Source organism: Schistocerca cancellata, chromosome 1, assembly GCF_023864275.1.
Source record: "Schistocerca cancellata isolate TAMUIC-IGC-003103 chromosome 1, iqSchCanc2.1, whole genome shotgun sequence".
NCBI lineage: Eukaryota > Metazoa > Arthropoda > Insecta > Orthoptera > Acrididae > Schistocerca > Schistocerca cancellata.
The window spans coordinates 842,722,047-842,747,124 of NC_064626.1; the positions used below are offsets into that span (position 1 = coordinate 842,722,047).

General features: G+C 38.5%; 1 protein-coding gene across 1 annotated transcript in view; it reads right to left on the bottom strand.

Moving 5' to 3' along the window:
• LOC126188909 (DNA-directed RNA polymerase II subunit RPB11) overlaps positions 1-9,263 on the bottom strand; it is a 36,792-nt gene extending 27,529 nt beyond the window's left edge. The window contains exons 1-2 of the mRNA XM_049930609.1: positions 9,060-9,263; positions 8,730-8,819 (exon numbers count right to left, since the gene is read on the bottom strand). Coding sequence (XP_049786566.1) covers positions 8,730-8,819; positions 9,060-9,112 — 143 coding nt within the window. The 5' untranslated portion in view covers positions 9,113-9,263. The remainder of the gene's footprint in view (positions 1-8,729; positions 8,820-9,059) is intronic.
• Between the last annotated feature and the right edge of the window lie 15,815 nt (positions 9,264-25,078).

Genomic DNA, 25,078 nt, shown 5'->3' on the forward strand with positions numbered 1-25,078 from the left:
ACAAGGGCCTTTCCAAACCACTGCTTTTTTGGCTTCCATACCTCAGTTGGTAAAAATGGAACACTTACAGCATCACTTAATTATTCATTTTTCCTAGCCAATAAGTGTAATATAACTGAAACTTATGAAAAGAAGCAAAGCAATTGAGTTAAGATTTTAATATATGAAGTGCAACCAGTAAATCCATATGTCCTACCCAATGTGTTTGTATTCATAAAGATAAGATTGTGGCACTGCTGTAAACTTCCGAAAATATTTCTGGCACTATAAAGGTACAAGACTAACAGTGCCATCTATTGGTTCTTTGATGTACTGTGAAAACTTAAAGAGTACCATCTGTTCGTTCTTTGGTGTACTACACTGTCATCATTAAGGTAAACATCTGATCTACTCAGCAGAGCAGACTAAAACTTTAAATTACTGTATCTTTCTTACTGAAATTTGATTTTGATAAAATAAGGTCTACACGTTACCTGCAAAAACACCATGAAAATTTGCCTAGTAGGTCTAGAGATAAGCACATTTAAACACACAAACAGACTGACAACAGTTTTACAGTTTTATTATTAGTATAGAAGAGATAACTGGTTTCATCATCAGTACAGTCTTTAGGTGGCACATTCTCCAGAACATCATCCCAAAAGTCAATAAATAACAGTGGCACTCTTAGCTCTTCGAAACTGGGGTGTAACTCTTGAGAGTCAACACTAACGATTCTATCAGTCCATCTTTGAGTTGTCACAGTGTTGAGTAGAAGCCCTAAGAACAATCATCTAAAAATTAAAACTGGAGAAGCTATTTAAGAAGAATGGAAACTATTCATCTAGGAATGTGAAACCACACAAGATAAGACAGCAACAAAAACATCTGCCTTCTATAACTGGACAGAAAATTTCTAAATGTGTGTCTTTACAGCATTGAATTACAAGACAACTGAATAGTAAGTGAAAAAAATGAGAAAATAAAGTAGGGAGCAGGGATTTGAAATGTGAAGCTGGAGAAGAATTGGAAATATTAAATGGACAAATGTAATACAAAATAAACAAGTACTACATGGACAATATAAAGATGTCTGTAGAAAACCATGAGCAAAAGAAGTGATCATCATAGTGCACAACTGTAAACATTTCAAAGACATTAATTAAGCAGCACAAAAAAACATAATATCAATGTTACAAGCATGCAAGTTTCGTGAAAATTATATGGAATAAAAAAAAAGCAAAAGCAGTTTTGAACCTCTCAAATGAATAAAGCTGAAATATAAAGACATCTTTGTAGGCTTTAAACAATGGAAACAGCTTGAAAAGAATAATATTACACACACACACACACACACACACACACACACACACACACACACACACAAGGATTTTACAAGCTTTTGGAGCCAGTGGCTCCTCCTCCTGGCAGAAGAATTAATGGGGATGAAAAGGGATGAAAGAAAATGACTGGAGAGGTTTAGGAAAAGGGGTACAGTTTAGAAAAGTCATCCACAACCCCGGATTAGGGGTTTATAATTTTTGGGATCTTTGAGCCTTATGTATCTTTGTCTGTTGTTTGTGCTTAACAAATCAGTCTAGTGAGTGTTTTCAGTCTTGATTCAGAAGATTAATGCAAAGAACAGGAGACAGGAACGATAAATGCCTCTTGTGTTTGTAATTAAACTTCATCAAGGAATATATACTTTTTCAATACACAAACTGCTTTCACCATCCACCTTGCTTGATGGACCCCCCTGGTAGCAAGGAGAGAGAGTCCATGAGGTGGTTCTTCCGAGAAGAGAGTTTGAAGTTAATTCAAAAACTATTGATATAATCCTCTCATACAGCTTGTGTGTGCAAGGTAGATACAAAAGATCTTTTTCCAAAATGTTCTCAATCAAAACACATATCTTTAAATGTTGTCAGAGTTTATGCTGTTTTCAAAGAAACTATAGATTTACTGTAACCAAGAAGCCATTCAGCATGAGTTTCATTGATAACTTTTCTGTGCCCCTTTCCATAGTGAGTTAAATGATTGAAATACGCATAAATTATCAGCACTGAAATCGAGTCAGTGTAAGCTGATCCCTGACAGTTGTGCTGGGTAGGGCACAGCAGCTTCACGCACCCACCTCAACCAATCACGTAACACAATTTTGTAAATGTGTCTACAGCAATGATTCAGTGTTATCAGCTCTACAGATGGCTAGTGTTTTCACCAGCAGTCATTTGTGCTTCACAGCTGAAAGCTGCCAACAGCAGTGTTAACTGTCAAGGATCATCTTACGCTGACTACTATATTAGTGAACTTTAATTTTCTTCTTATTTTCAAATACATTTGTGAATACAATTTATATTTTAAGTATATTAATCATATGTAACGAATTTTTGAATGTCATATTCATTTCACTCTGACCTGTTAATAGCTGCCTGTGATTGATCAGAAGTTCTCTTTCTTAAATTACCTGATCATTGATGCCATGCATTAACACTGGAGACCCTTTCAACTACTGAACGTTCAAAAATTGGTTATCTTTATTGGCTGTAAATGTCTTCAAAGTAACAATGACCTCTGGGAGTATTATGTAGTGTCCCTGTTGCTGATACAAACCTAATTTTAGCACACAATTTCTCTGCTCCTGTGTCACAAGTAGGATTTTTCCAAATAAATCTTCAGTTCCCACACAGGTAGTATGGTACTTTGATGTGTAGTCAATTTACACACCCGCACATTGTAAAAGAAAACATTGTTGGACAGATATGTCTGTTTATTTTCAGTTATTTCAAGCTAGTAAAGCAGACCAGCATATATTATTTTCTCAAAGCAAAAACACTGTACTTGCTATGTCTCAAAAGTGAACAACGGCTGGGGAGGTCTGCACTGTTATAAACAGGTTCCATAATCCATACTTCCGTTCAGTCTGCTCCGGGTTCTCCCTACTTGGCTTGCGGTCTCTGGTCCGTCACGTAAGCCAACTAATGCAATACCTTCTAAGAATATAGTCAGTGAAGGAAATCAATGTAAACAACTTGTCTACATAGACTAAGCAATGAATTTATCATGGAGAAGTAACATTTGTACATACCTAACATTTTGTTTTGGATATTCACCTAAAAGCCATGTAGCACGTACAATTAGATAGAAAAAGAACAGTGAACGAGTAACAATGAATGGTTTCCAAAAAGAATCTTACTAGAGAACTAGTTCCCATCTATGAAGTTTATCATCTCTATATATCAGTACTGAGATGAGACTTTACTACTTAGTTCCCCCTACATAGATAACAATCACATCCAATTTTAGCATTTTACCTGCCTTAGTTTTAATTTTATAGCATTTTAAAGAATGGAAGTCCTTGTCATTTTTAACACTATAATGGCAAAAAATAACACTCCACAACATTCTGAAAATAAATAACAATCTTTTTCATTCATCAGTCAATCTGTGTGAAATTTAGTAATATTATAATCCAAAGTATATAGATTGTAGGCGATACTGCCTAATACCTTTAAGTAAATTCACAAAAAGAAGTGTATTTACATTTTGATATTTCATTTCGTAAGAAACATGTTTCATCATTGTGATGAATATCATAGTACGGGAAAAATACCCAAAATCTTTTTTCCAAAATAACACTCAAAGCACCGGCTATCAAATGGAAAAATGAAACGAGGGAGTTTTCATTCCTTTACGAGTTTCTTGCTACACTGGAAATTTAGGTTAGTTTTCATTTCGTCACCTTGAAAAAATCTGTTACTGTTAAAATATTTCTAAATAACTGCTTCAGTTATTTATGTTTTCAGTGTTATTATCCTTTCTAAAAATAATATTTTCTTTACAAACCATGCAACAAATGGCAAAATGCATGCACTGAGCATGAGGCAAAAGGGAAATGTCATAGGTCATGGACAATATGGTCATGACAAGACGAGCTTTAAATAACGCAGGCCAACAATGGAGAAACTTTTTTGCTGAAAATACCTTATTACGTTTTTAGGGTGGGAAATCCAAATATGATACTTAAAAAACTGTTATCACCCACCATTTCTTCATATTTTACAGTTAAATTTATTAAATTAGCAATCTCTTAAAGAATTTAACAGCTTTTATATAGTTAAAATAATTTAAAAAAGAGGTGTAATGAATGTAGATGACATTGGTAGCACTGCTGAAAAACATTTTCTGGCAAAAAAAGGTCGATTCTATTTTTGTGTTAGCAGATGGTGTTTTGATTACTGTCAACCTAACCTCTCTTTCCTGTACATGTGCTCAGTACAATGTCTAATCGTGGTTGTAAAAACTCTGCTGACAGTTTTTGTTGTACTTGTGGTGAATTTGTGACTAAAAAACACCAAAGAAATATTACAGACTTTGTGAAAACGGTTCATCTATCATACTTTGGATCTAAACTTGGTGATAAAGATAAATCTTGGGTGCTGCGTAAGTTCTGTTATGTGTGTGCTGAAGATCTGAGAAAATGGTCAAAAAGGAGAAAAATGCCTTAAAGATTTGGTGTTCCTATGATATGGAGGGAGATAAGAACTCATTCCAATGATTGCTACTTTTGCAGTGTTGATCTTACTGGTCATAATTCGAAAAACAAGAAGATAATAAACTACCCTAACCTTCCATCCGCCATCCGACCAGTCTAAAGTCCAAATTGTTTACTCAGACCGAGCTTAACGATTTAGTAAGGGATCTGGGCTTAATGAAAGAAAAAGCTGAATTACTTGGCTCTAGATTAAAAGAAAAGAACTTATTGGCAGCTGGAACCAGCATATACATGTATAGAAAGAGAGACCAGTAATTTTCCAAGATTTTTTCAACAAGAACGTGATTTAGTGTACTGCTCAGACATTCATGGTCTGATGAATGAGTTTGGCATTGAATACAAAAAGGAAGACTGGAGGCTATTTATTGATTCATCCAATACTAGTTTAAAGCCAGTTTTATTACACAACAGAAACATTTACGCATCTATGGACGTTCTGTACATATAAAAGAAAGCTATGAAAACCTAGAACCAGTGCTAAGTAAAATAGGCTATTCTGCTCATAGTTGGATGATATGTGGTGATCTAAAAGTAACATGCATGCTCCTTGGTCCGCAAGGTGGCTTTACCAAATTTCCATGTTTCTTGTGTGAATGGGAAAGACTCCCTGTGAGGGAGTCTTCAAAAACTGGTGAGAACATTCTGCACAAAAACCTTGTAGATCCAAAAAACATATTCCTACAACCTCTACATACAATGTAATGCCTAATGAAACCGTATGCAAAGGCTTTGCCTAAAGATGGACCATGTTTTAAGTATCTCTGCCAAAAGTTTCCACCTTTCAGAAGCTAAACTAAAAGAAGGCGTCTTTGTCAGACCTGACATGATAAAATTGATGTTTGATGTTAGCTTTGAATCCACAATGACCTTAAATGAGAAAGAAGCATGGGCATCATCCAAGCAAGTTGTTACAAAGTTCTTAAGACATAAAAAAGACCCAGAATATGTTTCTATTATAGCTACAATGTTAAAGAAGTTTAAAACTTTAGGATGTTAAATGAGCCTGAAAGTTCACTTTTTGAACAGTCATCTTAACTACTTCCTGGACAATATGGGAGATGTTCGTGAGGAGCAAGGAGAGCATTTTCACCAGGACATTAATGTGATGGAAAAACGCTACCAAGGCCGCTGGAACACCAACATGATGGGGGAGTACTGATGGCCACTTCACCGAGAAGTTCAGCTACACAAGAGCTCCAATGAAAAATGACAAAGAAAATACAAACCAATTCCAGCTGACAAGTGAAACCTCTATTAACACATATCATTGTTTTAAGTAGCTCACTGTAAATACAAAATATGCTTATGTTGTACCCAAGTGTTTCATTAATTTCCCCATTTACCGTATAGCATAGGATTTTTATACTATATAATAATAAGCATATTGCTCAAAAACTTTGGGTAATACAAAAATACTACGGTTAGATTTGGATCCAGCTAATAGAACTCTATAAAGATCAGCTATCAAAGTAAAAAAGTTGATTAAAAAAGTTTTTCCTTGGCCTGTGTAATTAAACTTAGAGAATTACCTCACCCAAGAGCAATTTAAAAAAATCCCATTGATACTGTGATAACATTTACATTAAATGATCCTTGAAGTGTGTGATAATATTCTGATTGAGAATTGGTAGCGTAAGAGTGGGGAGGAAGTTATTCCACTTCAATAATGACTATGTTCACACAACATATGAGCATTTGTGTTAGCTGGCTTCATCATAGTTACTAATATTTTTTGTTATAATAAACTTATTATTTTTTTATTTTCGAGTGCATTCATGACTGTGCTGTAGCTGTGTTTAATTTCACACAATAGCATGTTAACATTTACAGTGTTTTTTAAATGACAGCACTGAATACTAAATTTATGTTCTGATTAATGGGGCAGGCTCACTGAGTGTACTAACAGAGCTAGCTAAAATGCAATATCTGGAGCAGACTGAACAGAATTTAAAAAACCTACTTTAGTTTCTGGATTCTCACTTTTAAAATCTGAATGTATTTCATGTAAACTGCATGCAAATCAATTTATCTTCTTTTTTTTCCTCTCTGTGTGTATCACCTTTTAAACATTACACTTCATTATTCTGAAAAAAAATCATTACTCAATCAGTTACTTCATATTTCAGTTTCATTCCTCTTTTCACACAAGAGTCTGCTAAGAACCACTATTCTTTAAAAAACATTCAGACCTTGCTGCACTGAGTAATCAGCAACTTCAAATGTATTTCAAATTTTTTATTTTAATATAGTAATCATCTGGTTTTTATTTATTAAGATTTGTGTAAAATGTTCTTTATGCCACCGAGATGCATATATGCGGCAACAGGTTTTACTTCTACGAGAGAATCATTTTCTGACAACTTCTGCTTCAGCATCTGATACAAATTATATTTTATTTGTATATTTTCATCTAATTTTCAAAGTATTGTTTCTGCACTGCATATCCCTCTTTCTCATTATGTGGTGCAAGTAATTTTTAGAGATGGGCACTTTACTTCTATGAAAATAGTATTTATAAAGTTCATAGAGCAGAAGACATGACTAATAAATTCAAATATTTGCATTTTAACACTGGGACTATAAACAGTGAAAACATTATGTCAAAAAATCAACTGAACAGTAACAGATTTTCAGACACACACAAAATGCTGATCTAAAACTTTCAGCATAGCAGAGAAAATACTACCAAGGAACAAAAACAACACTTTTTTTAAAAAAAATGTGATATCCTATGCTTGAAGGATCATTTCTGAGAAAAGTACTTTGAAGATTAGATCATTCCCTTTGTGTGGTATACAATGAAATGCTGAACCACACTTTCACGGAACAAAACACAAACTTGTATGAATCCATCTTTTTATTGCTTTTGATGGATTTATTTAATGGATTTAGGCAACTTTAGTAATAATCTTCATAATTTATAAGGTGTAAAATTACCAAATTGACTGATAAATGAAAAATTGACCTTTTTTCTTTTCAAAAATTTTGCTAGTGCCATTTAAAACCATTCTGATAATAAAACAGCCTATCAAAACTTCCCAAATTTGAAATGATGTAAAATGGAAACACAGGGATAAAATGCTAAAATTTGGTATAATTACATTTCTCTGTAGGGGGAACAAATAACACAGGTTTTGCCAAATTCTGAGACGGTAAATGAGAGAATGTCTTGTTTTAGTTGAATTAACAAAGAATGGCCATGTAAGTGCATGGACATAAGAAACTCTACATCGGAAAATACATAAATTACTGTATTGAGTAGACTAAATAGTTTGTCATATGCACATTTTACAATTATTCTCTCTGTAATTACTTACTACTAGTTATTTTCTGGCACATTTCACAGGTGTATATTCATTTTTCAGAGCAGAATTTCACAATGAATAAAATGTTGTTGAGCCAGAACACATCTGTTCCAAAAGCTCAATATCTTCTCAGTAACTTATTTATATCTATGACAGACAAAAATTTCCTTATACATATCACACCACTTCATCATATCATACACAGACGGTTAATCAACAACTATACGATGGACACAGTAGCATAAAGCATGCGTGTGCACTTTTGTTCAAGAAATTGCCAAAAAATATTAATGTCTGTCCAGATAGTATCAGGGTTTTAACTAAAATAATGCTGCAGAAAAACTGCTTCTATAGAGTAGAATTTTTAAAAATGCAAGTTTCAAATAACTATCATAATTCTATAGCCAGATGCTCATCCTGCTCCTGCAGCTGTCTTATCTAAAAGGAGGGCTCTCTTGAGGGTCATCTGCTTGTGAATCACATAAGCTTCATTATTTATGTTGCTGTATTTTAATTGTTTGTTTCTGTACTCAATTAAGCAATGACAGACCAGCCTGGCATTTATCTGATTGATTAAGGCAAATCAGCAAATTCAATCAGGCTCTAGTACACTACTTCATCTTGTAATCTATATGAGGTCTATTTATTTACTTAATTTAACTCATTCCTTATTATAGCTTATTTAAAATTATGGAAGCTTAGTGTCACACTGTGTATGTATCAAGTTGCAATAGTTTATCTGTAATGCCTACGGATTCGTGTAAAACACTGATGATAAATAATGACTCAACATGACTAACGGCTTGTGTATCGACAAACGGCATACTTTGTACACTCTAATGAAAACAGCACATCAGGAATTACTGTTGACATCTGAGGAAAATACGTACTTTCGTATCATATTTCCAAGGGTGTGGTCTTCCTTGTTGATAGTAAATATCGCTGCATTTGGCACTTTCGTATCTTGCTCTTTTATTATCCTGAAATCGAAGTCAAATACCTGAATTAATAATAGTTTCGGCGAAGTACGAATCTTTTTCAACTGGTAGCATTAACGATACGTTGGCGCAATATTTCCCTACACTTCTGTGCAATAAACCATACCAAAATCCTTAACCATGCAATATCCTAATCTGCTATGACGTTTACATGCTGTAAAACTACAAACTACATTCTGTTAACTCATGTCAGTTATTACAATTTTGTCATATGATACGTACTTCTTTTCTCCAGCAAAAAGGAGAAATGATTCGAATGTTGGAGGTGCGTTCATATTTCAAAATTATATCTCCTTCCAAGGCACCAACAGTACACACGCTGTCCTCACCAACTGACACAAACTACGTACACAACATAACAAACAGAGCACAATTTCAGACACTGCTACTCCCTCTTCACTTGAATTGTCAATGTCAAGGAACTTCAATCAAATCGAGATCCACAGAGAAACTCCATGCACGTGATCCACAGACGTACATTACTTGACTGGCAAAGATGCATCGTTTAGTGCATGCAGCTCTCTAGTATGGACAACTCCCCTGAGGTTGTCTACAATCTCGGAGTCTGTTGTCAGTTGACATTTACTCCACAAGTATAAAGGAAAAATTTGCTGGGATTAAAAAGGGTTTTCTAAAACTTGTCTGAGCTCGACAGGATAAAATACAATTGGTGCTTGGAAACTAGCGGCGAGAGGAAGAAGAATGTATGTTCTTCTTCTGCTTAACTCTCGGAATTGCAGCGATTATACGCTGCCAGTCATGATCGGTAAAAATAGGGAAGCGGTTTATAAGGTCCAAGTCCCTCTTAGGAATGACTGTGGTCAGATTTGCAATCGCCCAGCCGAAATCAAAAGGCTTATGAGGTAGGGGTGGTTTAGGAACATTGGAGGCGGTAAAAGGGTACGGGGTATTGAGATGCGCAAACGTCTTGTCACGCAATGATTTTGCGACCATCTTCAGCAGTTCTGGCGCAGTGATCTCTGTCTCTGCTGGCGGCGTGTGGACTACCTCTTCTGTGTCCTGTTCTTGGGTGGGCGCAGCAGTTGTGACTTCATCTCCCAGCAGCGGCAGTCCCGCCTTGTCCTCGGAAGGGCGGGCTGGCGTTTCGATGACCTTGGTCACGTCATCTCGTATTGCTGGTGGAGCTGATTCGGAATCTTGTTTCCGCTGGCCCTCCTCCTTTGAGGATGGGGCAGACATCTCATTTGCCACCTCCATGGGCACCCCCACAGCGCCCTGCGTTACCGCAGGAGCCGGGAGAGCGTCCGTCTGCGTGGCGATGGTGGCAGTCGTAACTTCTCGGCCCTTGCGAGACTTACAGGCCAGCAACTCGCGAAGCTGCGCGAGCTGGAGGCGTACCTCGTCCACCTCGGCCCGAAGTGCAGCCCTCTCACCTGCCATGGCAGATTTGAGAGCAGCAACTGCGTTGGCGACAGCATCGTCGATCTTGTGAATGCTGTTGGGTTTGCAGCAGCACAGCCCTCCACTCGCGCCAGCACCGGCAGAAGTGCCAGTAGCGTGATGCGCGGGCAGAGAATTTGTCGTCTCTTGATTCCTTGTCACATCTTCTTGCGCAGTGGTTCGCCGTCGGTGTGTGTTCGGCTCCCTCCCGCGGCCACGGCTCTTGAGATAACTGCAGCCACGGTGGTTGGCGGCGTGGGAACCGCCGCAATTACAACATGTAGCAGCGGCTTCCCTGGGCTTCGTACAGTCGCGAGTGAGGTGCGGCTTTGCACACTTCAAACACGCGAGTACTCCTGTGCAATCCGCGGCGAAGTGCCCCAACTTCTGACAGCGGAAGCACTGTAAAGGTTTCTTCCTCTTTTGCTTGCTGTCCAGTCCAAGCGCTTGGCCCAGGAGGCTAACGATTGCGGCAACTTGTTCTCCTCGTCTTCCCTTCTGGCGTCCAGACATGTTGACGCGGCGAGCGAGAATCGATCGTTTAGTGAAGCCCTTCCACCATAGATACTAGTAGACACTTGCGTCTGACGACGTCATGGCACGACGTGGCCAATCAGCAAAGCCAATTCCTTGGCGTCCCCTAGACGCAAGTTGAAGTATGGTGAGGTAAGATGGCGGCGAGCGCGAGTCTGTGTATGATAATATATAGTAGAATTGTGTGATTAGAATAACATGAAGTTACGTACACACAAGTTTATAACAGACTTTAGTTTTCGTAAGTACACTCAAATGAGTAAAGACACTTGTTATCGACGACAAACAGCACGTTCTCCTTACAGGAGTAATTTGATAATAAGCATACTGCTTGAAGAGAAGCCAATGTTAATCAAAGCTGGTTAAAAACATTAAGCGACATCTATAAATACTACATTTATGAAAGTCCCTAAAATGTACATAAATTATTTAATCACTGCCGGTATTTCAGGTAAGACAAACTGCGATGTAAATATTTAGTATTACATACAGCACAAAATCCAAAATACGTAAATTGTTTCTGGTTATTCTTTCTTTCCTTGTATCTTCCATTTGCCGTACGAAACATTAAGGGGCTCCGGAAAGGCTCAAAATCATGAAAAGTTCAATTTTTACTTTTTTGCGTTTTCTGAATCTGCAGACTATTACCTTTTAATAGATATATAATTTATTCAATTCCAAAGACTACAACTATTTTTAAATTTTTTTTGAAATGTGTTCTACATGGGCGTGACCCACTGTGGCGCTGTTAAACTGCTGTCAAATGGTGTTATTATTAACGTCCGTGTTCATCAGGTACATTTTAGTGATGTGAGATAAAGTATGTGTTGTGGCTAACCTGTGATGGTTCAATATATATCGCTGGTGTGATTGTCGATTGTTTCATGTTTATTTACTCTGTCGTTATCTCGAAAATATTCGTAATTAATTCTGTTTCTTGAGTCTCTGTTTTGTTGAAGTATAATAATGAGTAAAAGTAAAGTTATTAGAAATCCTCTGAAGGCTTTTAAGAAAAGGAGAAATGTTGGAAAGCCAAAGGTATGTGTTATTACTGTAAACAATAAAGACGATAACCAAGTGAGTGAACCTAACCTCTCAAGTACACCTGCCCATAGCAGTCAAAGTGGGAAAGAAAATACTTCACAGAAGAAGCTTGGTTCAATGAGTGAAAACTATGAATGTTTTATGGGCGAATCGGATGTGAATGAAATATTTGATATGTCGGTTCTCAAAGGAATTTTTTCAAACTGTGTAAGATGTATTCATTGTAGTGAAGTTGGTCTGGAACTTTCCATAATAAAGCACGTAGGACTTGCTAGTGAAATACAACTTAAATGTGATAAGTGTTCATACATGACCACCTTTTGGAACAGTGTTGCAGTAACTGCAACTGAAGAAAATGGTAGCAAAATCTACGAACACAACATTAGATTTGTTTATTCCTTGCATTCAGTTGGTAAGGGTGCTACTGCAGGTGCAATTTTCTGTGGCATCATGAATCTTCCAAATCCCCCAACCAAGTTTACGACCTATAATAAATTAATAGGGTCTAAAGTAGAAGATGTCTGTATAGAATCCATGAAGAACGCTGTGGAAGAGGCAGTAATGGAAAATAATGGTAACAGAGATTTGACTGCAGCGTTCGATGGTACCTGGCATAAACGGGGACACACATCTCTTCATAGTGTAGTATCTGCCACCAGTATGTATACAGGGAAAGTTTTAGATGTAGCAAAAATATCAAAGTATTGTAGATGTCCACAAAAATATAAAGGTACACATGTAAATAATTGCAAAGCTAACTACAGTGGCAGTAGTGGAGGAATGGAAGTGGCTGGTGTTGCCAGTATATTCCAGCGTTCTGAGGCGTGTGATAAAGTGCGATATGTTAATTACCTTGGTGACGGTGATTCTAAAAGTTTCAAACATGTTCAAGGACTGAAGCCCTATGGTGATGATGATGTAGTGCAGAAATTTGAGTGTATTGGACACATACATAAGCGAATGGGAACAAGACTTCGGCGACTGAAAGCTTCGTACAAAAAACAAAAACTCAGTGATGGTAAAGGGTTGGATGGGAAGGGAAGGTTAACTGACAGTGTAATTGACAAAATACAGAACTATTATGGAATGGCTATTAGGCAAAATACACAAAGAGTCGACGAAATGAAGAAGGCTGTTTGGGCTCTTTTTTTTCATACTTCTTCAACCGATGAAAATCCCCAACATAGCTTGTGTCCCAAAGAAGAAGACAGTTGGTGTAAATATAACAAAGGATTGCTAACTGGTGAAATGTACACTCATAAGCATAGTCTGCCTCATGCAATAGTGGAGGTGATAAAACCTATTTTCAGAGACTTAGCAGCACCTGAACTGTTGAAAAAGTGTATTCACGGAAAAACTCAAAACCCCCAATGAAAGTGTAAATAGTGTTATATGGTCGAGAATCCCCAAGACTGTATTTGTTGGAATAGAAACACTTCACTTTGGTGTGTATGATGCTGTTGCGACTTTCAATGATGGCAACATTGTAAGGTGCAAGGTATTTAAAAATATGGGAATGAAGATAGGTTCTAACATGGTACGAGCGATGCTTGCTTTAGACAAGGAACGCCTTCGGGCTGCAGACAGGGCTGTAAAGAGTCTAGAAATACAAGCAAGAGTAAACAGGAGGAGGAACAAGAGGAAGCTGGAGGAGGAGTTTGCAGAGGATGAAGATAATCCATCCTATGGACCTGGAATGCACTAAAAAGTTAATCCAGTCTTTGTCGCTCGATTCCCAAAACTTTTATTTTCTCATACTAATTACATGTTTTCTGAGAATCTTCCAAACATATTTGTTTCAAACTTTCAGTAAATGTTACACAGAACCTTCTGCATAATTTAACACAGCCGTTTTCCAAAAAACTGTATATTTTTGAATATATAAATAAAAAATTGCAAAAAAAATGTTGTGAATTTTCATTACAATTGAAAAAAAATCATCTTTAATAACTGAACAAAAATTTTGTAAAATCCCTGTGTTAAGTTGTAGCCCATATTCCAATAAATAATCTGTAAAAAGTTCAACTTTCTACCTCAAATACTTTGTGAGGAAAGATGTAATTTATAAGTGTTATTTTAACTTTGCAAGTATAGGGCGTTCCGGAGCCCCTTAAAGCCAAATATGACGCATCTATTAAAAACGTTTTGCCAAAATTGTGATGGTAATGTAGTTACATCAGCTTATCCCTACTTCTTACAACTGTTTTATCAGTAAATAAACAGCTGTTTACACGTCCTTTGGTATCACCGCCATATTCCTATTCTAAAGCGCTGGTGTCAGTGACACCAATGCTACTGCATACGATATTGCCAGTCTAGTAATATATTTTTTGAAAGACAATAATATATATCTGTGTTTTGGTTCGACAAATATACCCCACGCTAAGAAGAGCGAAACTTGGCGTTAAATCCAGAGCTTTCTGGGCGGCTTCTGACGTCACGCTACCCAGTACCTATGGCTGCCACTAGATGGCACTCTTAGGAAGTGGTTATTTTTCCAGGCTTTTGAAAATGACTGAAATGTATTTGAATTATTGTTGGATTTCTTACACGCTCAGTGTTTGTTTGTTCCCTGATCAAACAGCAGCTTCTGTAGATTTCATCACTGTGAGCATATGTATGAGATTTCATCTGACACGGGGACCTTGTGCACTGGTCCTATACTATTTCCTTTATGTAAATTTATGGGATTTGAATGTCTGTGCCCAGACATTAGTTTATTTAAACAATGCAACAAAATTTTTAAAAACCCCAAATGTTGCCTCTTAAGAATTAGATAATTTACGCGCTCTGTTAAGTGCAAAACAATTCTTAAGTACGAGCTGAATGCATAGCGTAGAAGCTTTATATTACAATGGTCTCCATTTCAAGTCTCCCATCAAATTCTGTATTTCTTGTCACGTGGAAATTGTAATAAAGAAATATTAAATCATACTTTTCTAATGAAAATATTTTGCTTTTACTTATGGCTCGCATGAAATAAATTAAAAATTGATACAGTTATGAGACACAACTTATATACATCAGTAATAATCCAGAATGAATTTTCACTCTGCAGCAGGTATCTGCTGAAATGAAAATTTGCTGCACGGGGTAGCCGAGTGGTCTGGGGCGTCTTGTCACGCTCTGCGCGGTTCCTCCCGTTGGAGGTTGTCCTCCCTCGAGCATGGGTGTGTGTGGTGTCCATAGCGTAAGTTAGATTAAGTAGTGTGTAAGATTGATCAATGACCTAACCAGTTTTGTCCCATAAGATCTTACCACAAATTTACAACACGGAACTTCCTCGCAGATTACAGCCAGATTAATCTGTCAGGACGTTTCATCGATAATACTGGTGCATTTTGTACACTCTCTTCCTCATTCAACAAAGAAATTAATGGTCATTAGCAGTAAACAGAGAAGATATAGAATACTCCAGAAAAAAAATGTTTTTGCAGTCGACTGGCAGATCTTTCTGTAGATACAGTCCAACCTTCGAATTTTTGTGTACTGTACTAGATTCCACTAGACTATGTATGTGACAGATGCTGTTATGACTTTTGTTTGCTTTTCAACATTTTAGGAGGCTCTTTTTGCTTGTTTGTGTAAACGTTATTTAATTCACCAAGTATGGAAACATACTGATTTTCGATGGACTTCAGCTCTTTAAAATGTCATCCATACGACTATCATACTTCATGAAGGCTGTATCTCCCACTCACTGCTGATGATGAAGCGTTTCAATCTCCATTTTACCACGATCCAGACTACCAAGCTTTGTTTCGGTTTCACTATTACTGCTGACTGTTGGCATTGATAAATTGTGAGCACGTATTCTTTTTTTCCTCACATTTGTAGTTGGTTACTGTAACACTGTTTATTGTAAATAAGCGTCTGCTTGAAATAATTTTTCTGAGAAAATCGCCTCAACAATAGTTTAATGTTTGCAGTGAAGGCATAGCATAAACCTAAATTTACTATCTAGATTAAGATATTAATGTTTATAGTGCAGTTTTCTCTAATCTGGCGTAATGTAAGTTTGCTAAAAATTTTGCCCTTCAAGTGGAAAACAAATCTTAAAATATCTAAATTTGTTGTCTACATTGTGGTTAGTTCAGTCATTTGTCTCCTAAATAAGCCTCAAACCAAAAATATCGAGGCCTACCTGTATAAATAATTTTTACACTCTCTGTATGGAACTCCATATACTGTAAGGTTAAATATATCTAGGGAGATGCATTATAGATCCAGTAAGCATACACTAGTTTAAAACATTTTTACTAGCGTATTTTCCGCAATTTGATCTTACTTTTTTGCCTCAGGGCCAGGGGTATAAGAGCGTAGTTTTTGTACTCGTCTTTCGTCCATTCGTACGTGCTGCTACAGTTTGAAGACAACGCGTTCAGTGTGACATCTAGTGGCAGCGCAAGGTACCTGGTGGCGTGAAGTCACGAGAAGCGGCCCCAGAAAGCTCAGGATTTAATGCCGATAAGCGAAACACAATTCACAACCCAAGCCAGAATTGATTTACGAGGCATAAAGGCCTGTCCACACGCAACGATCGGTCTGCAAGGACAGCTTGTTGTGTGTGAACAGGAGATTTATGTGGATATGAGATGTACGATAACCTTGAAGTTGGAATGGAGGTTTGAGCGAAACTGCTCAAATCTGTGGGTTCAAAACATATCTGGGCAGGGAAGTTGGTGCATGCGGACAGAAGATCGCCGCAAGTCTGGCGTGCAAAACGTGTCTAAGTCAGCTGTTTGTTCTATCTAGTGTTTCTCATCTGTATGTGCACAGAAGACTTTAAAATGAAAGATACCGTCATAAGTCTAGAAACTTCATTGCTAAACCTACTGAAACGTATAGGAGTCGTACATAAGCGTACCATATGTCCTGCAAAAGAACGGGACAGTCCCCTTTTCTGGGCCAGGTGTCCAGCTTCCCCACAATTTTTATTGGGATGCAAGAATGTCCTGACATTATAATTTTGCAAATGAATTTTATGCCATAAATTAATATTGCTGATTTATATTTACGTTACATATAGTTGTTTGAAAATGTTGAGATCTGCAATATTGAAAATACGTTGTAAAATGACGTTATTTTTCTATATTATCACTTCATTTTTGTTACGTTTCCTTTGGAGTACCTGTATGCTTCCATACAACACTAAAATGGTCAACAATCGCCTCCCCTCCTTCCACCCCTTCCATAACTCCTGTATCTCGATTGCACTGAACCATGTCAATATTTGCTTTCAAACAGCTGAGAAGTAAAACTATTGTTTAGTGAAGGCTTAAGTGCAACCACATGTTTTGTTTCTTTATTTGGATATCGCCAGTTCTTATTTATCTGCAGTGCATTCTTGTGCCGACCTCAGCTCAGTGGTGACTGATGAGTGTTGAACACTTTAAGAAGTGTGTGTGCTCTTGTTCAGTTTTGTGAATAATCATTTCAGTATTGTATTCATATTCAGTATTCAGAGAATCTTTCACTTCCCTGCTGTGATTCAACATTTCTTCAAATTATACCTAACTGCAAGTGCAAGTTTTCATCTAAATTTAAGGGAAAGTATCCTTTTCTGGAATGTACCAAAATAAATTTGAGGTTCATTGCACAACTCGCTGCAACAAATTTTCCATTGTGCACGGTGGAAGTTCAGACATTTTACTTCACGAGAATACTAAGAAACGTAAATTGGGTCCAACAGCTGCTGTAACAGCATCGAAAATGATCAATTCCTTCCCCAGTGCAATGTTTGGTATGTTCACAGCATAAAGTAACACTGAAATCTTACACTTTTGTTATTAACTACTGCATTTCGTTAGTAACTTTACAAATTCTGTATGTCTCAGGCAATGAAGATTAAAATTGGCTGTAGCAGAAGGTATATTTGCCTACCATACTGTGTGTCACAGGCACAGCTATAGTTCCAGCGACTGTACATCGCAAATGATAATAAACTCTATGATATCAAGTTTAATTGTGCAAGGACAAAAACAGAACGTATTGTTAATAATGTATTGGCTCCATGGAGCAAAGAATTCCTAGTGAAGACCTTAATGAAGTGAATTTTATGAGCATTTCTATCGATACCAGTGATTACAAATCAAAAAAGTACTCAGAATGAGATTTCCACTCTGCAGCGGAGTGTGCGCTGATATGAAACTCCCTGGCAGATTAAAACTGTGTGCCCGACCGAGACTCGAACTCGGGACCTTTGCCTTTCGCGGGAAAGTGCTCTACCATCTGAGCTACCGAAGCACGACTCACGCCCGGTCCTCACAGCTTTACTTCTGCCAGTACCTCGTCTCCTACCTTCCAAACTTTACAGAATCTCTCCTGCGAACCACGCAGAACTAGCACTCCTGAAAGAAAGGATATTGCGGAGACATGGCTTAGCCACAGCCTGGGGGATGTTTCCAGAATGAGATTTTCATCTGCAGCGGAGTGTGCGCTGATATGAAACTTCCTGGCAGATTAAAACTGTGTGCCCGACCGAGACTCGAACTCGGGACCTTTGCCTTTCGCGGGAAAGTGCTCTACCATCTGAGCTACCGAAGCACGACTCACACCCGGTCCTCACAGCTTTACTTCTGCCAGTACCTCGTCTCCTACCTTCCAAACTTTACAGAAGCTCTCCTGCGAACCACGCAGAACTAGCACTCCTGAAAGAAAGGATATTGCGGAGACATGGCTTAGCCACAGCCTGGGGGATGTTTCCAGAATGAGATTTTCACTCTGCAGCCGAGTGTGCGCTGATATGAAATTTCCTGGCAGATTAAAACTGTGTGCCCGACCAGGACTCGAACTCGGAACCTTTGCCTTTCGCGGGCAAGTGCTCTACCATCTGAGCTACCAAAGCACGACTCACGCCCGGTCCTCACAGCTTTACTTCTGCCAGTACCTCGTCTCCTACGTTCCAAACTTTACAGAAGCTCTCCTGGTTCCTGTCTTGGGTGAATCAATATTTAGTAAAGTTTTTACTGTTTATTAAACAGTGTGTTCGACAATCCTTAGGCCGGTATTACACTATCAAATTTCTTTGTCCAATATCTTTGTCAAAGATATTTGATAGTGTAATAGGAACTTTGTCAAATGTCGTCCAATATTTGATCAAATCTAGGGCCTCGCTGTATATTTGATCAAAGAAACCGCTTGTCTTCTGTTCACTGTAATGTGACATTTTACCATATGGAGCGCTAGCATCGTTGCAGCGTTCTGTCATCTGTAGTGTTTTTATAACCATTGCCGGTAAATACAATTGGTGCGTGCCGACAACTACAAAATTAATAAAGATGTCTGAAGCTGATGAGGCGCTTTACAACGTGAGGCACCCTGAATACAAAAATAGATTAAGAAGATTGGAGACCTGACCAGAACTGACCTGACCTGACCTAACCTAACCTAACCTAACATAACCCTCTCCTGTAGCAAGGAATCGGAGTGTTACAGCGAGCCTGTCTTCTGAAGATGTAGCAGTTCTTAAGTGAATATTATGCTTTGTGATATGAGGATACACTTCATTGAGCACATACAGAAATGTATGCTCATCCATTCTTAAGTAATTGATGTACGACTTGACGTCTTCCACTGTAAGCTCACGTAACAAGTTTTGTTGAATGCTTTTATCGTGTCGTCGTAAAACCCACGGCTTCACCCAGATTAGATTAGTTTTTCGTTCCATAGATCCGAGCTGAGGAGATCCTCGTGGATGTGGAACACGTCGATTTTTTTAAGCTGAAATAACAATACTAATAGTATGAATAAATACAATACACCATTTGTTTCTATTAAAAATTTCGCCAATGGAGTAGAAGGAGTTGGCTAGTAGTAAGTTTTTCAGGCTCCTTTTAAACTGATCTTTATTTCTAACTAAATTTTTTATGTTTCCTGGCAAATTATTGAAGATGAGTGTTCCTGAGTAGTGAACCCCTTTTTGAACTATAGTAAGTGCTCTTAAGTCCTTGTGCAGATCATGTTTGAACTGAGTTGTTTGTTGGAAAAAGAGATAATTATTTACGACAAATTTCATTAAGAAGTAAATATACTGAGAGGCAGTATATCCAGTTCTTTGAAGAGGTTTCTGTAGGACGTCCGTGAATTTACTCCACAAATAATACGTATTACACGCTTTTGGACTCTGAAAACTTTTGTTTGACTTCAAGATTTACCCCAAAATAATATCCCATATGACATTACGGAATGAAAGTAGGCAAAGTATGCAAGCTTTTTCATTTTTATGTTGCCTATGTCTGCTAACACCCGAATTGCAAATACAGATTTTGTTAAGGCCTTTCTGCAGTTCTGTGGTGTGCTCCTCCCAACTGAATTTATTATCAAGTTGTAATCCCAGGACTTTAAGACTGTCAACCTCGTATGTATGGTTCCATTTTTCCCCCACTTCTTTTCCGCATGTGCACACAATGCAATTGGGGTACGTACAACTGCTGCGGTTAATAACAAGTTGTTGTCAGCCATCTTGAACTTTGACGAAAAATTTGATGACAGTGTAATACCCCTTCTAGCGCTACGTCAAAGATCTTTGTTAAATATATTGGACGGAATATTGGATCACATCTTTGATCAAATCTTTGACAAAGAAATTTGATAGTGTAATACCGGCCTTAGTTCTGATCTACTAAGATTTCAGTAACTTCAGTGATGGCCACAAGTCTGCAGATACGTCACAGCAATGAAAGCATTCACTGGATATTGGTCCACAATGGATAATTTATGGTACCATCTTTGGATAATTTATGGTGCCACTCAGGCTGCTGACTCAAGTGGTGAATTGTGCATCATGATCATTCCATCAGCACATGACAAAGAAAATTAAATTGAAGAATACAGAAAGAGGTACCCACAAACTATTATGGAGATATTAGCAGACCAAGCTGTGAGCCAAGCAGCCAGCAGCAACTCTGATACAATGTGGGAGCAAACATGTCAGACTGTGCTACAAGCCGTCTAACCTTCTACAAAACGTTATGGTGTGACACTTTGTACATCATGCAATTACATTGCAAGACTCATTTGAGCTGGATTACGCAGTACTGGAACATAAACTAATGTTTCGAAATTTAAATATGGCAAAATGATTGCCTTCCATACCAGGAACCATCCCAAAATTACCAGCATTCCAGACCAGCAAACCACAGATTTGGTTTCTAATTGTTGAAGTAATTCTACAAAGTTATGTAATGAATGTCAATACTCAAAGATACATATCAGCACTGAACAATTTAGCTGAACATTCTCAGTTCACAAGTGATCTTATTGCCTGTCCACCTACATCAAAAACGTTTGATGTGACAAAATTGGCTTTATTTCAAGTCTGTGAAAAACGACTGAATGTCAAGTATGGCAGGTCCCATATGAAGAAGAATTAACAAACTTATTGCCTTCGTGACTGTTGCTACACCTTTGGCAAGCTGTAGGATCCAACGTCTTGTCTGATGACACCTTAAGGAGAGATTGGAACTCAAACTTCCACCTGCACTACAAGCTACTCTTATTTCAAGGGAGCAGGAACCTATACAAGTCAAACTGGACGTGACTGACAGAATCTATGGAGTATGTCAGCTACATAATGAAGAGACTTTGTGCATAACATATTTTCCTCATGTTTTGCAATCAGTCATGTTTGAACAACAAGAAGACTACCGCGCTGGAGAACACGAGCTCATACGAACTCGCCCGAAGCTGGCAGTGCGATACATGAAGAATCACGGGGCCCACAGTGACAACACAAAACGGCAACGTCTGCTGGCGACTTACCTCTGTTATAAAAATATTGGAACTTCAAGAAATTCGACGCAACGGCACACAAATGTATTTCTCCTTGCAGTTTCAAATACCAGCAACATCAATCTGAAACAGGAGCACTGGACAGCATAAGGCATGACATGAGCAGGCTACAGGGTCCAGATAACCAAAATAACTTTATGTCTATCAGCCCATGGACCCCAGAATTATCATGTGGGATATGGTGTCAGGCCGCCAGTTCTTGGTTGATTCTATATTGGCTATGGACAATGATGCAGATCATGAGGTGTTTTTCTTGCTGTGGGTTGTTGTGATTTTAAGTGATCGATATTTATAATGAGATGTCAAGTCTTTACTCATTCCCTGTGATAATAGTTACCTTCTTTTCTGAATTTCCCAGTGTCTGTCTTGTTTCCTCTTAATACTGTGGTCCTGCTATGCAGTGCCACGTTTTTCACTGCTGACTTCTTTTCCAAAGGCAGAGGAGCAAGGCGTATAAGAGATGTTCTACATTTAAATGGCTCACTACAAAATCAAAAAACATGGTTTCTGTAATTTGTCTATATTAAAATAAATTTGCAGCCCACAACAAATGATAATTAACAAAGGTTTTCAGACAACAAGTTCATACACGATACTTCTATGCTTATCTAAACCATAGATCATAGTTACCTCGAGATAGGATAGTATAGAGTCTATTTAACAATATTCATTTTTCTTTAGTGCTCTACCATTGTCGTCAGGCCCCTTTCTTCTTTATAATCCACAGCACCCAGAAAGCACAACTGCAAAATGCAAGTGACGTCTCACTTACTAGTCTAAATTAAGCATCCATCATCGGTTTCTATAATATGTTCTCATTCTACTTTCTCATTTCTACATATAAATTCCAACAAATCTGGGCACAGCAGATGCTTTTTACGATACAACTAATTAAAGTCACGTCTTTCAAAAGCACATCTTTCATCTGTCTCTTAAAAGGCAAGTGAGTTGTGTTGCTATACTTTATAGCAACATGTACCACTATATATTCCCCCACTAAAATGAACTATGTTGTGTTGAATTATGTATACAACAAGAAACAGTGTTGTTTATCTTATAAGCAAATTAAAAAGTAATTCATTTATATATTGAGGGCCCATGTCACTAAATCCAGTGCATTCCTTTCAACATCACATTGATACAAACAGTCATCATTAGTCACCATGGATTAAAACCCATTTGATTTCTCACCATGTAAAGATTTATGTCTTTGTATTTCAAAAAGACAGTTAGTATCGTAAAATTAAACTGAATCAAACAAGAGACAGTTTTCCTTCATATATGTATATATCCCTTTTCCAGTGTTTGCACTATAAATGTGAGATCATTGTTTTAATAACATGGTTTGTTTAATTACCATGAGATGCTAAATTTACCCTGCCATTTACCTTAAGAAGTTACATGTTGTCAGTTTCATCATATCTTACTTTCCACATTTACAAAACTCAGAATTGTTTTTGTTCAATGCATATTCAAGAAAGAAAAGTGTAAGGCACCGATCGATCTCCAGGTAAGTATACATACTTTAACTGTCCTGGAGGATACTTACCTATTTTCATTTAATTTGCTTTCGTAGTTTTGTATTTTTATATTCTCTACTTTCTCGTCTAAGTCTCAGGATAGATACGTTGAACATGCTGTATTTCTTTGCAAAATAAGTTCTCCTTGATTTATACACACACACACACACACACACACACACACACACACACACACACACATATACATATATACACTCCTGGAAATTGAAATAAGAACATCGTGAATTCATTGTCCCAGGAAGGGGAAACTTTATTGACACATTCCTGGTATCAGATACATCACATGATCACACTGACAGAACCACAGGCACATAGACACAGGCAACAGAGCATGCACAATGTCGGCACTAGTACAGTGTATATCCACCTTTCGCAGCAATGCAGGCTGCTATTCTCCCATCGAGACGATCGTAGAGATGCTGGATGTAGTCCTGTGGAACGGCTTGCCATGCCATTTCCACCTGGCGCCTCAGTTGGACCAGCGTTCGTGCTGGACGTGCAGACCGCGTGAGACGAAGCTTCATCCAGTCCCAAACATGCTCAATGGGGGACAGATCCGGAGATCTTGCTGGCCAGGGTAGTTGACTTACACCTTCTAGAGCACGTTGGGTGGCACGGGATACATGCGGACGTGCATTGTCCTGTTGGAACAGCAAGTTCCCTTGGCGGTCTAGGAATGGTAGAACGATGGGTTCGATGACGGTTTGGATGTACCATGCACTATTCAGTGTCCCCTCGACGATCACCAGTGGTGTACGGCCAGTGTAGGAGATCGCTCCCCACACCATGATGCCGGGTGTTGGCCCTGTGTGCCTCGGTCGTATGCAGTCCTGATTGTGGCGCTCACCTGCACGGCGCCAAACACGCATACGACCATCATTGGCACCAAGGCAGAAGCGACTCTCATCGCTGAAGACGACACGTCTCCATTCGTCCCTCCATTCACGCCTGTCGCGACACCACTGGAGGCGGGCTGCACGATGTTGGGGCGTGAGCGGAAGACGGCCTAACGGTGTGCGGGACCGCAGCCCAGCTTCACGGAGACGGTTGCGAATGGTCCTCGCCGATACGCCAGGAGCAACAGTGTCCCTAATTTGCTGGGAAGTGGCGGTGCGGTCCCCTACGGCACTGCGTAGGATCCTACGGTCTTGGCGTGCATCCGTGCGTCGCTGCAGTCCGGTCCCAGGTCGACGGGCACGTGCACCTTCCGCCGACCACTGGCGACAACATCGATGTACTGTGGAGACCTCACGCCCCACGTGTTGAGCAATTCGGCGGTACGTCCACCCGGCCTCCCGCATGCCCACTATACGCCGTCTTCTTCTTAAAAACAACAAAATTTTATTTATATTTCAACCTCAAATTATTGTTATTTTGAATCATTCTTTGTAAATGTTGTAGATAAAACAAAAGGAAAGAAAACTGTAAAAAGATAAAAAACGAAAATTGTAAGATGTACGACCTGTTTTAAACATCAGGTAACAGGTCTATAATTTGGCAATAAATAAGAAAAAAAAATAAAAAAAAATAAATATACGCCCTCGCTCAAAGTCCATCAACTGCACATATGGTTCACGTCCACGCTGTCACGGCATGCTACCCGTGTTAAAGACTGCGATGGAGCTCCGTATGCCACGGCAAACTGGCTGACACTGGCGGTGGCGGTGCACAAATGCTGCGCAGCTAGCGCCATTCGACGGCCAACACCGCGGTTCCTGGTGTGTCCGCTGTGCCGTGCGTTTGATCATTGCTTGTACAGCCCTCTCGCAGTGTCCGGAGCAAGTATGGTGGGTCTGACACACCGGTGTCAATGTGTTCTGTTTTCCATTTCCAGGAGTGTATATATATATATATATATATATATATATATATATATATATATATATATATATGTATGTATGTATGTATGTATGTATATAATTTTAATTA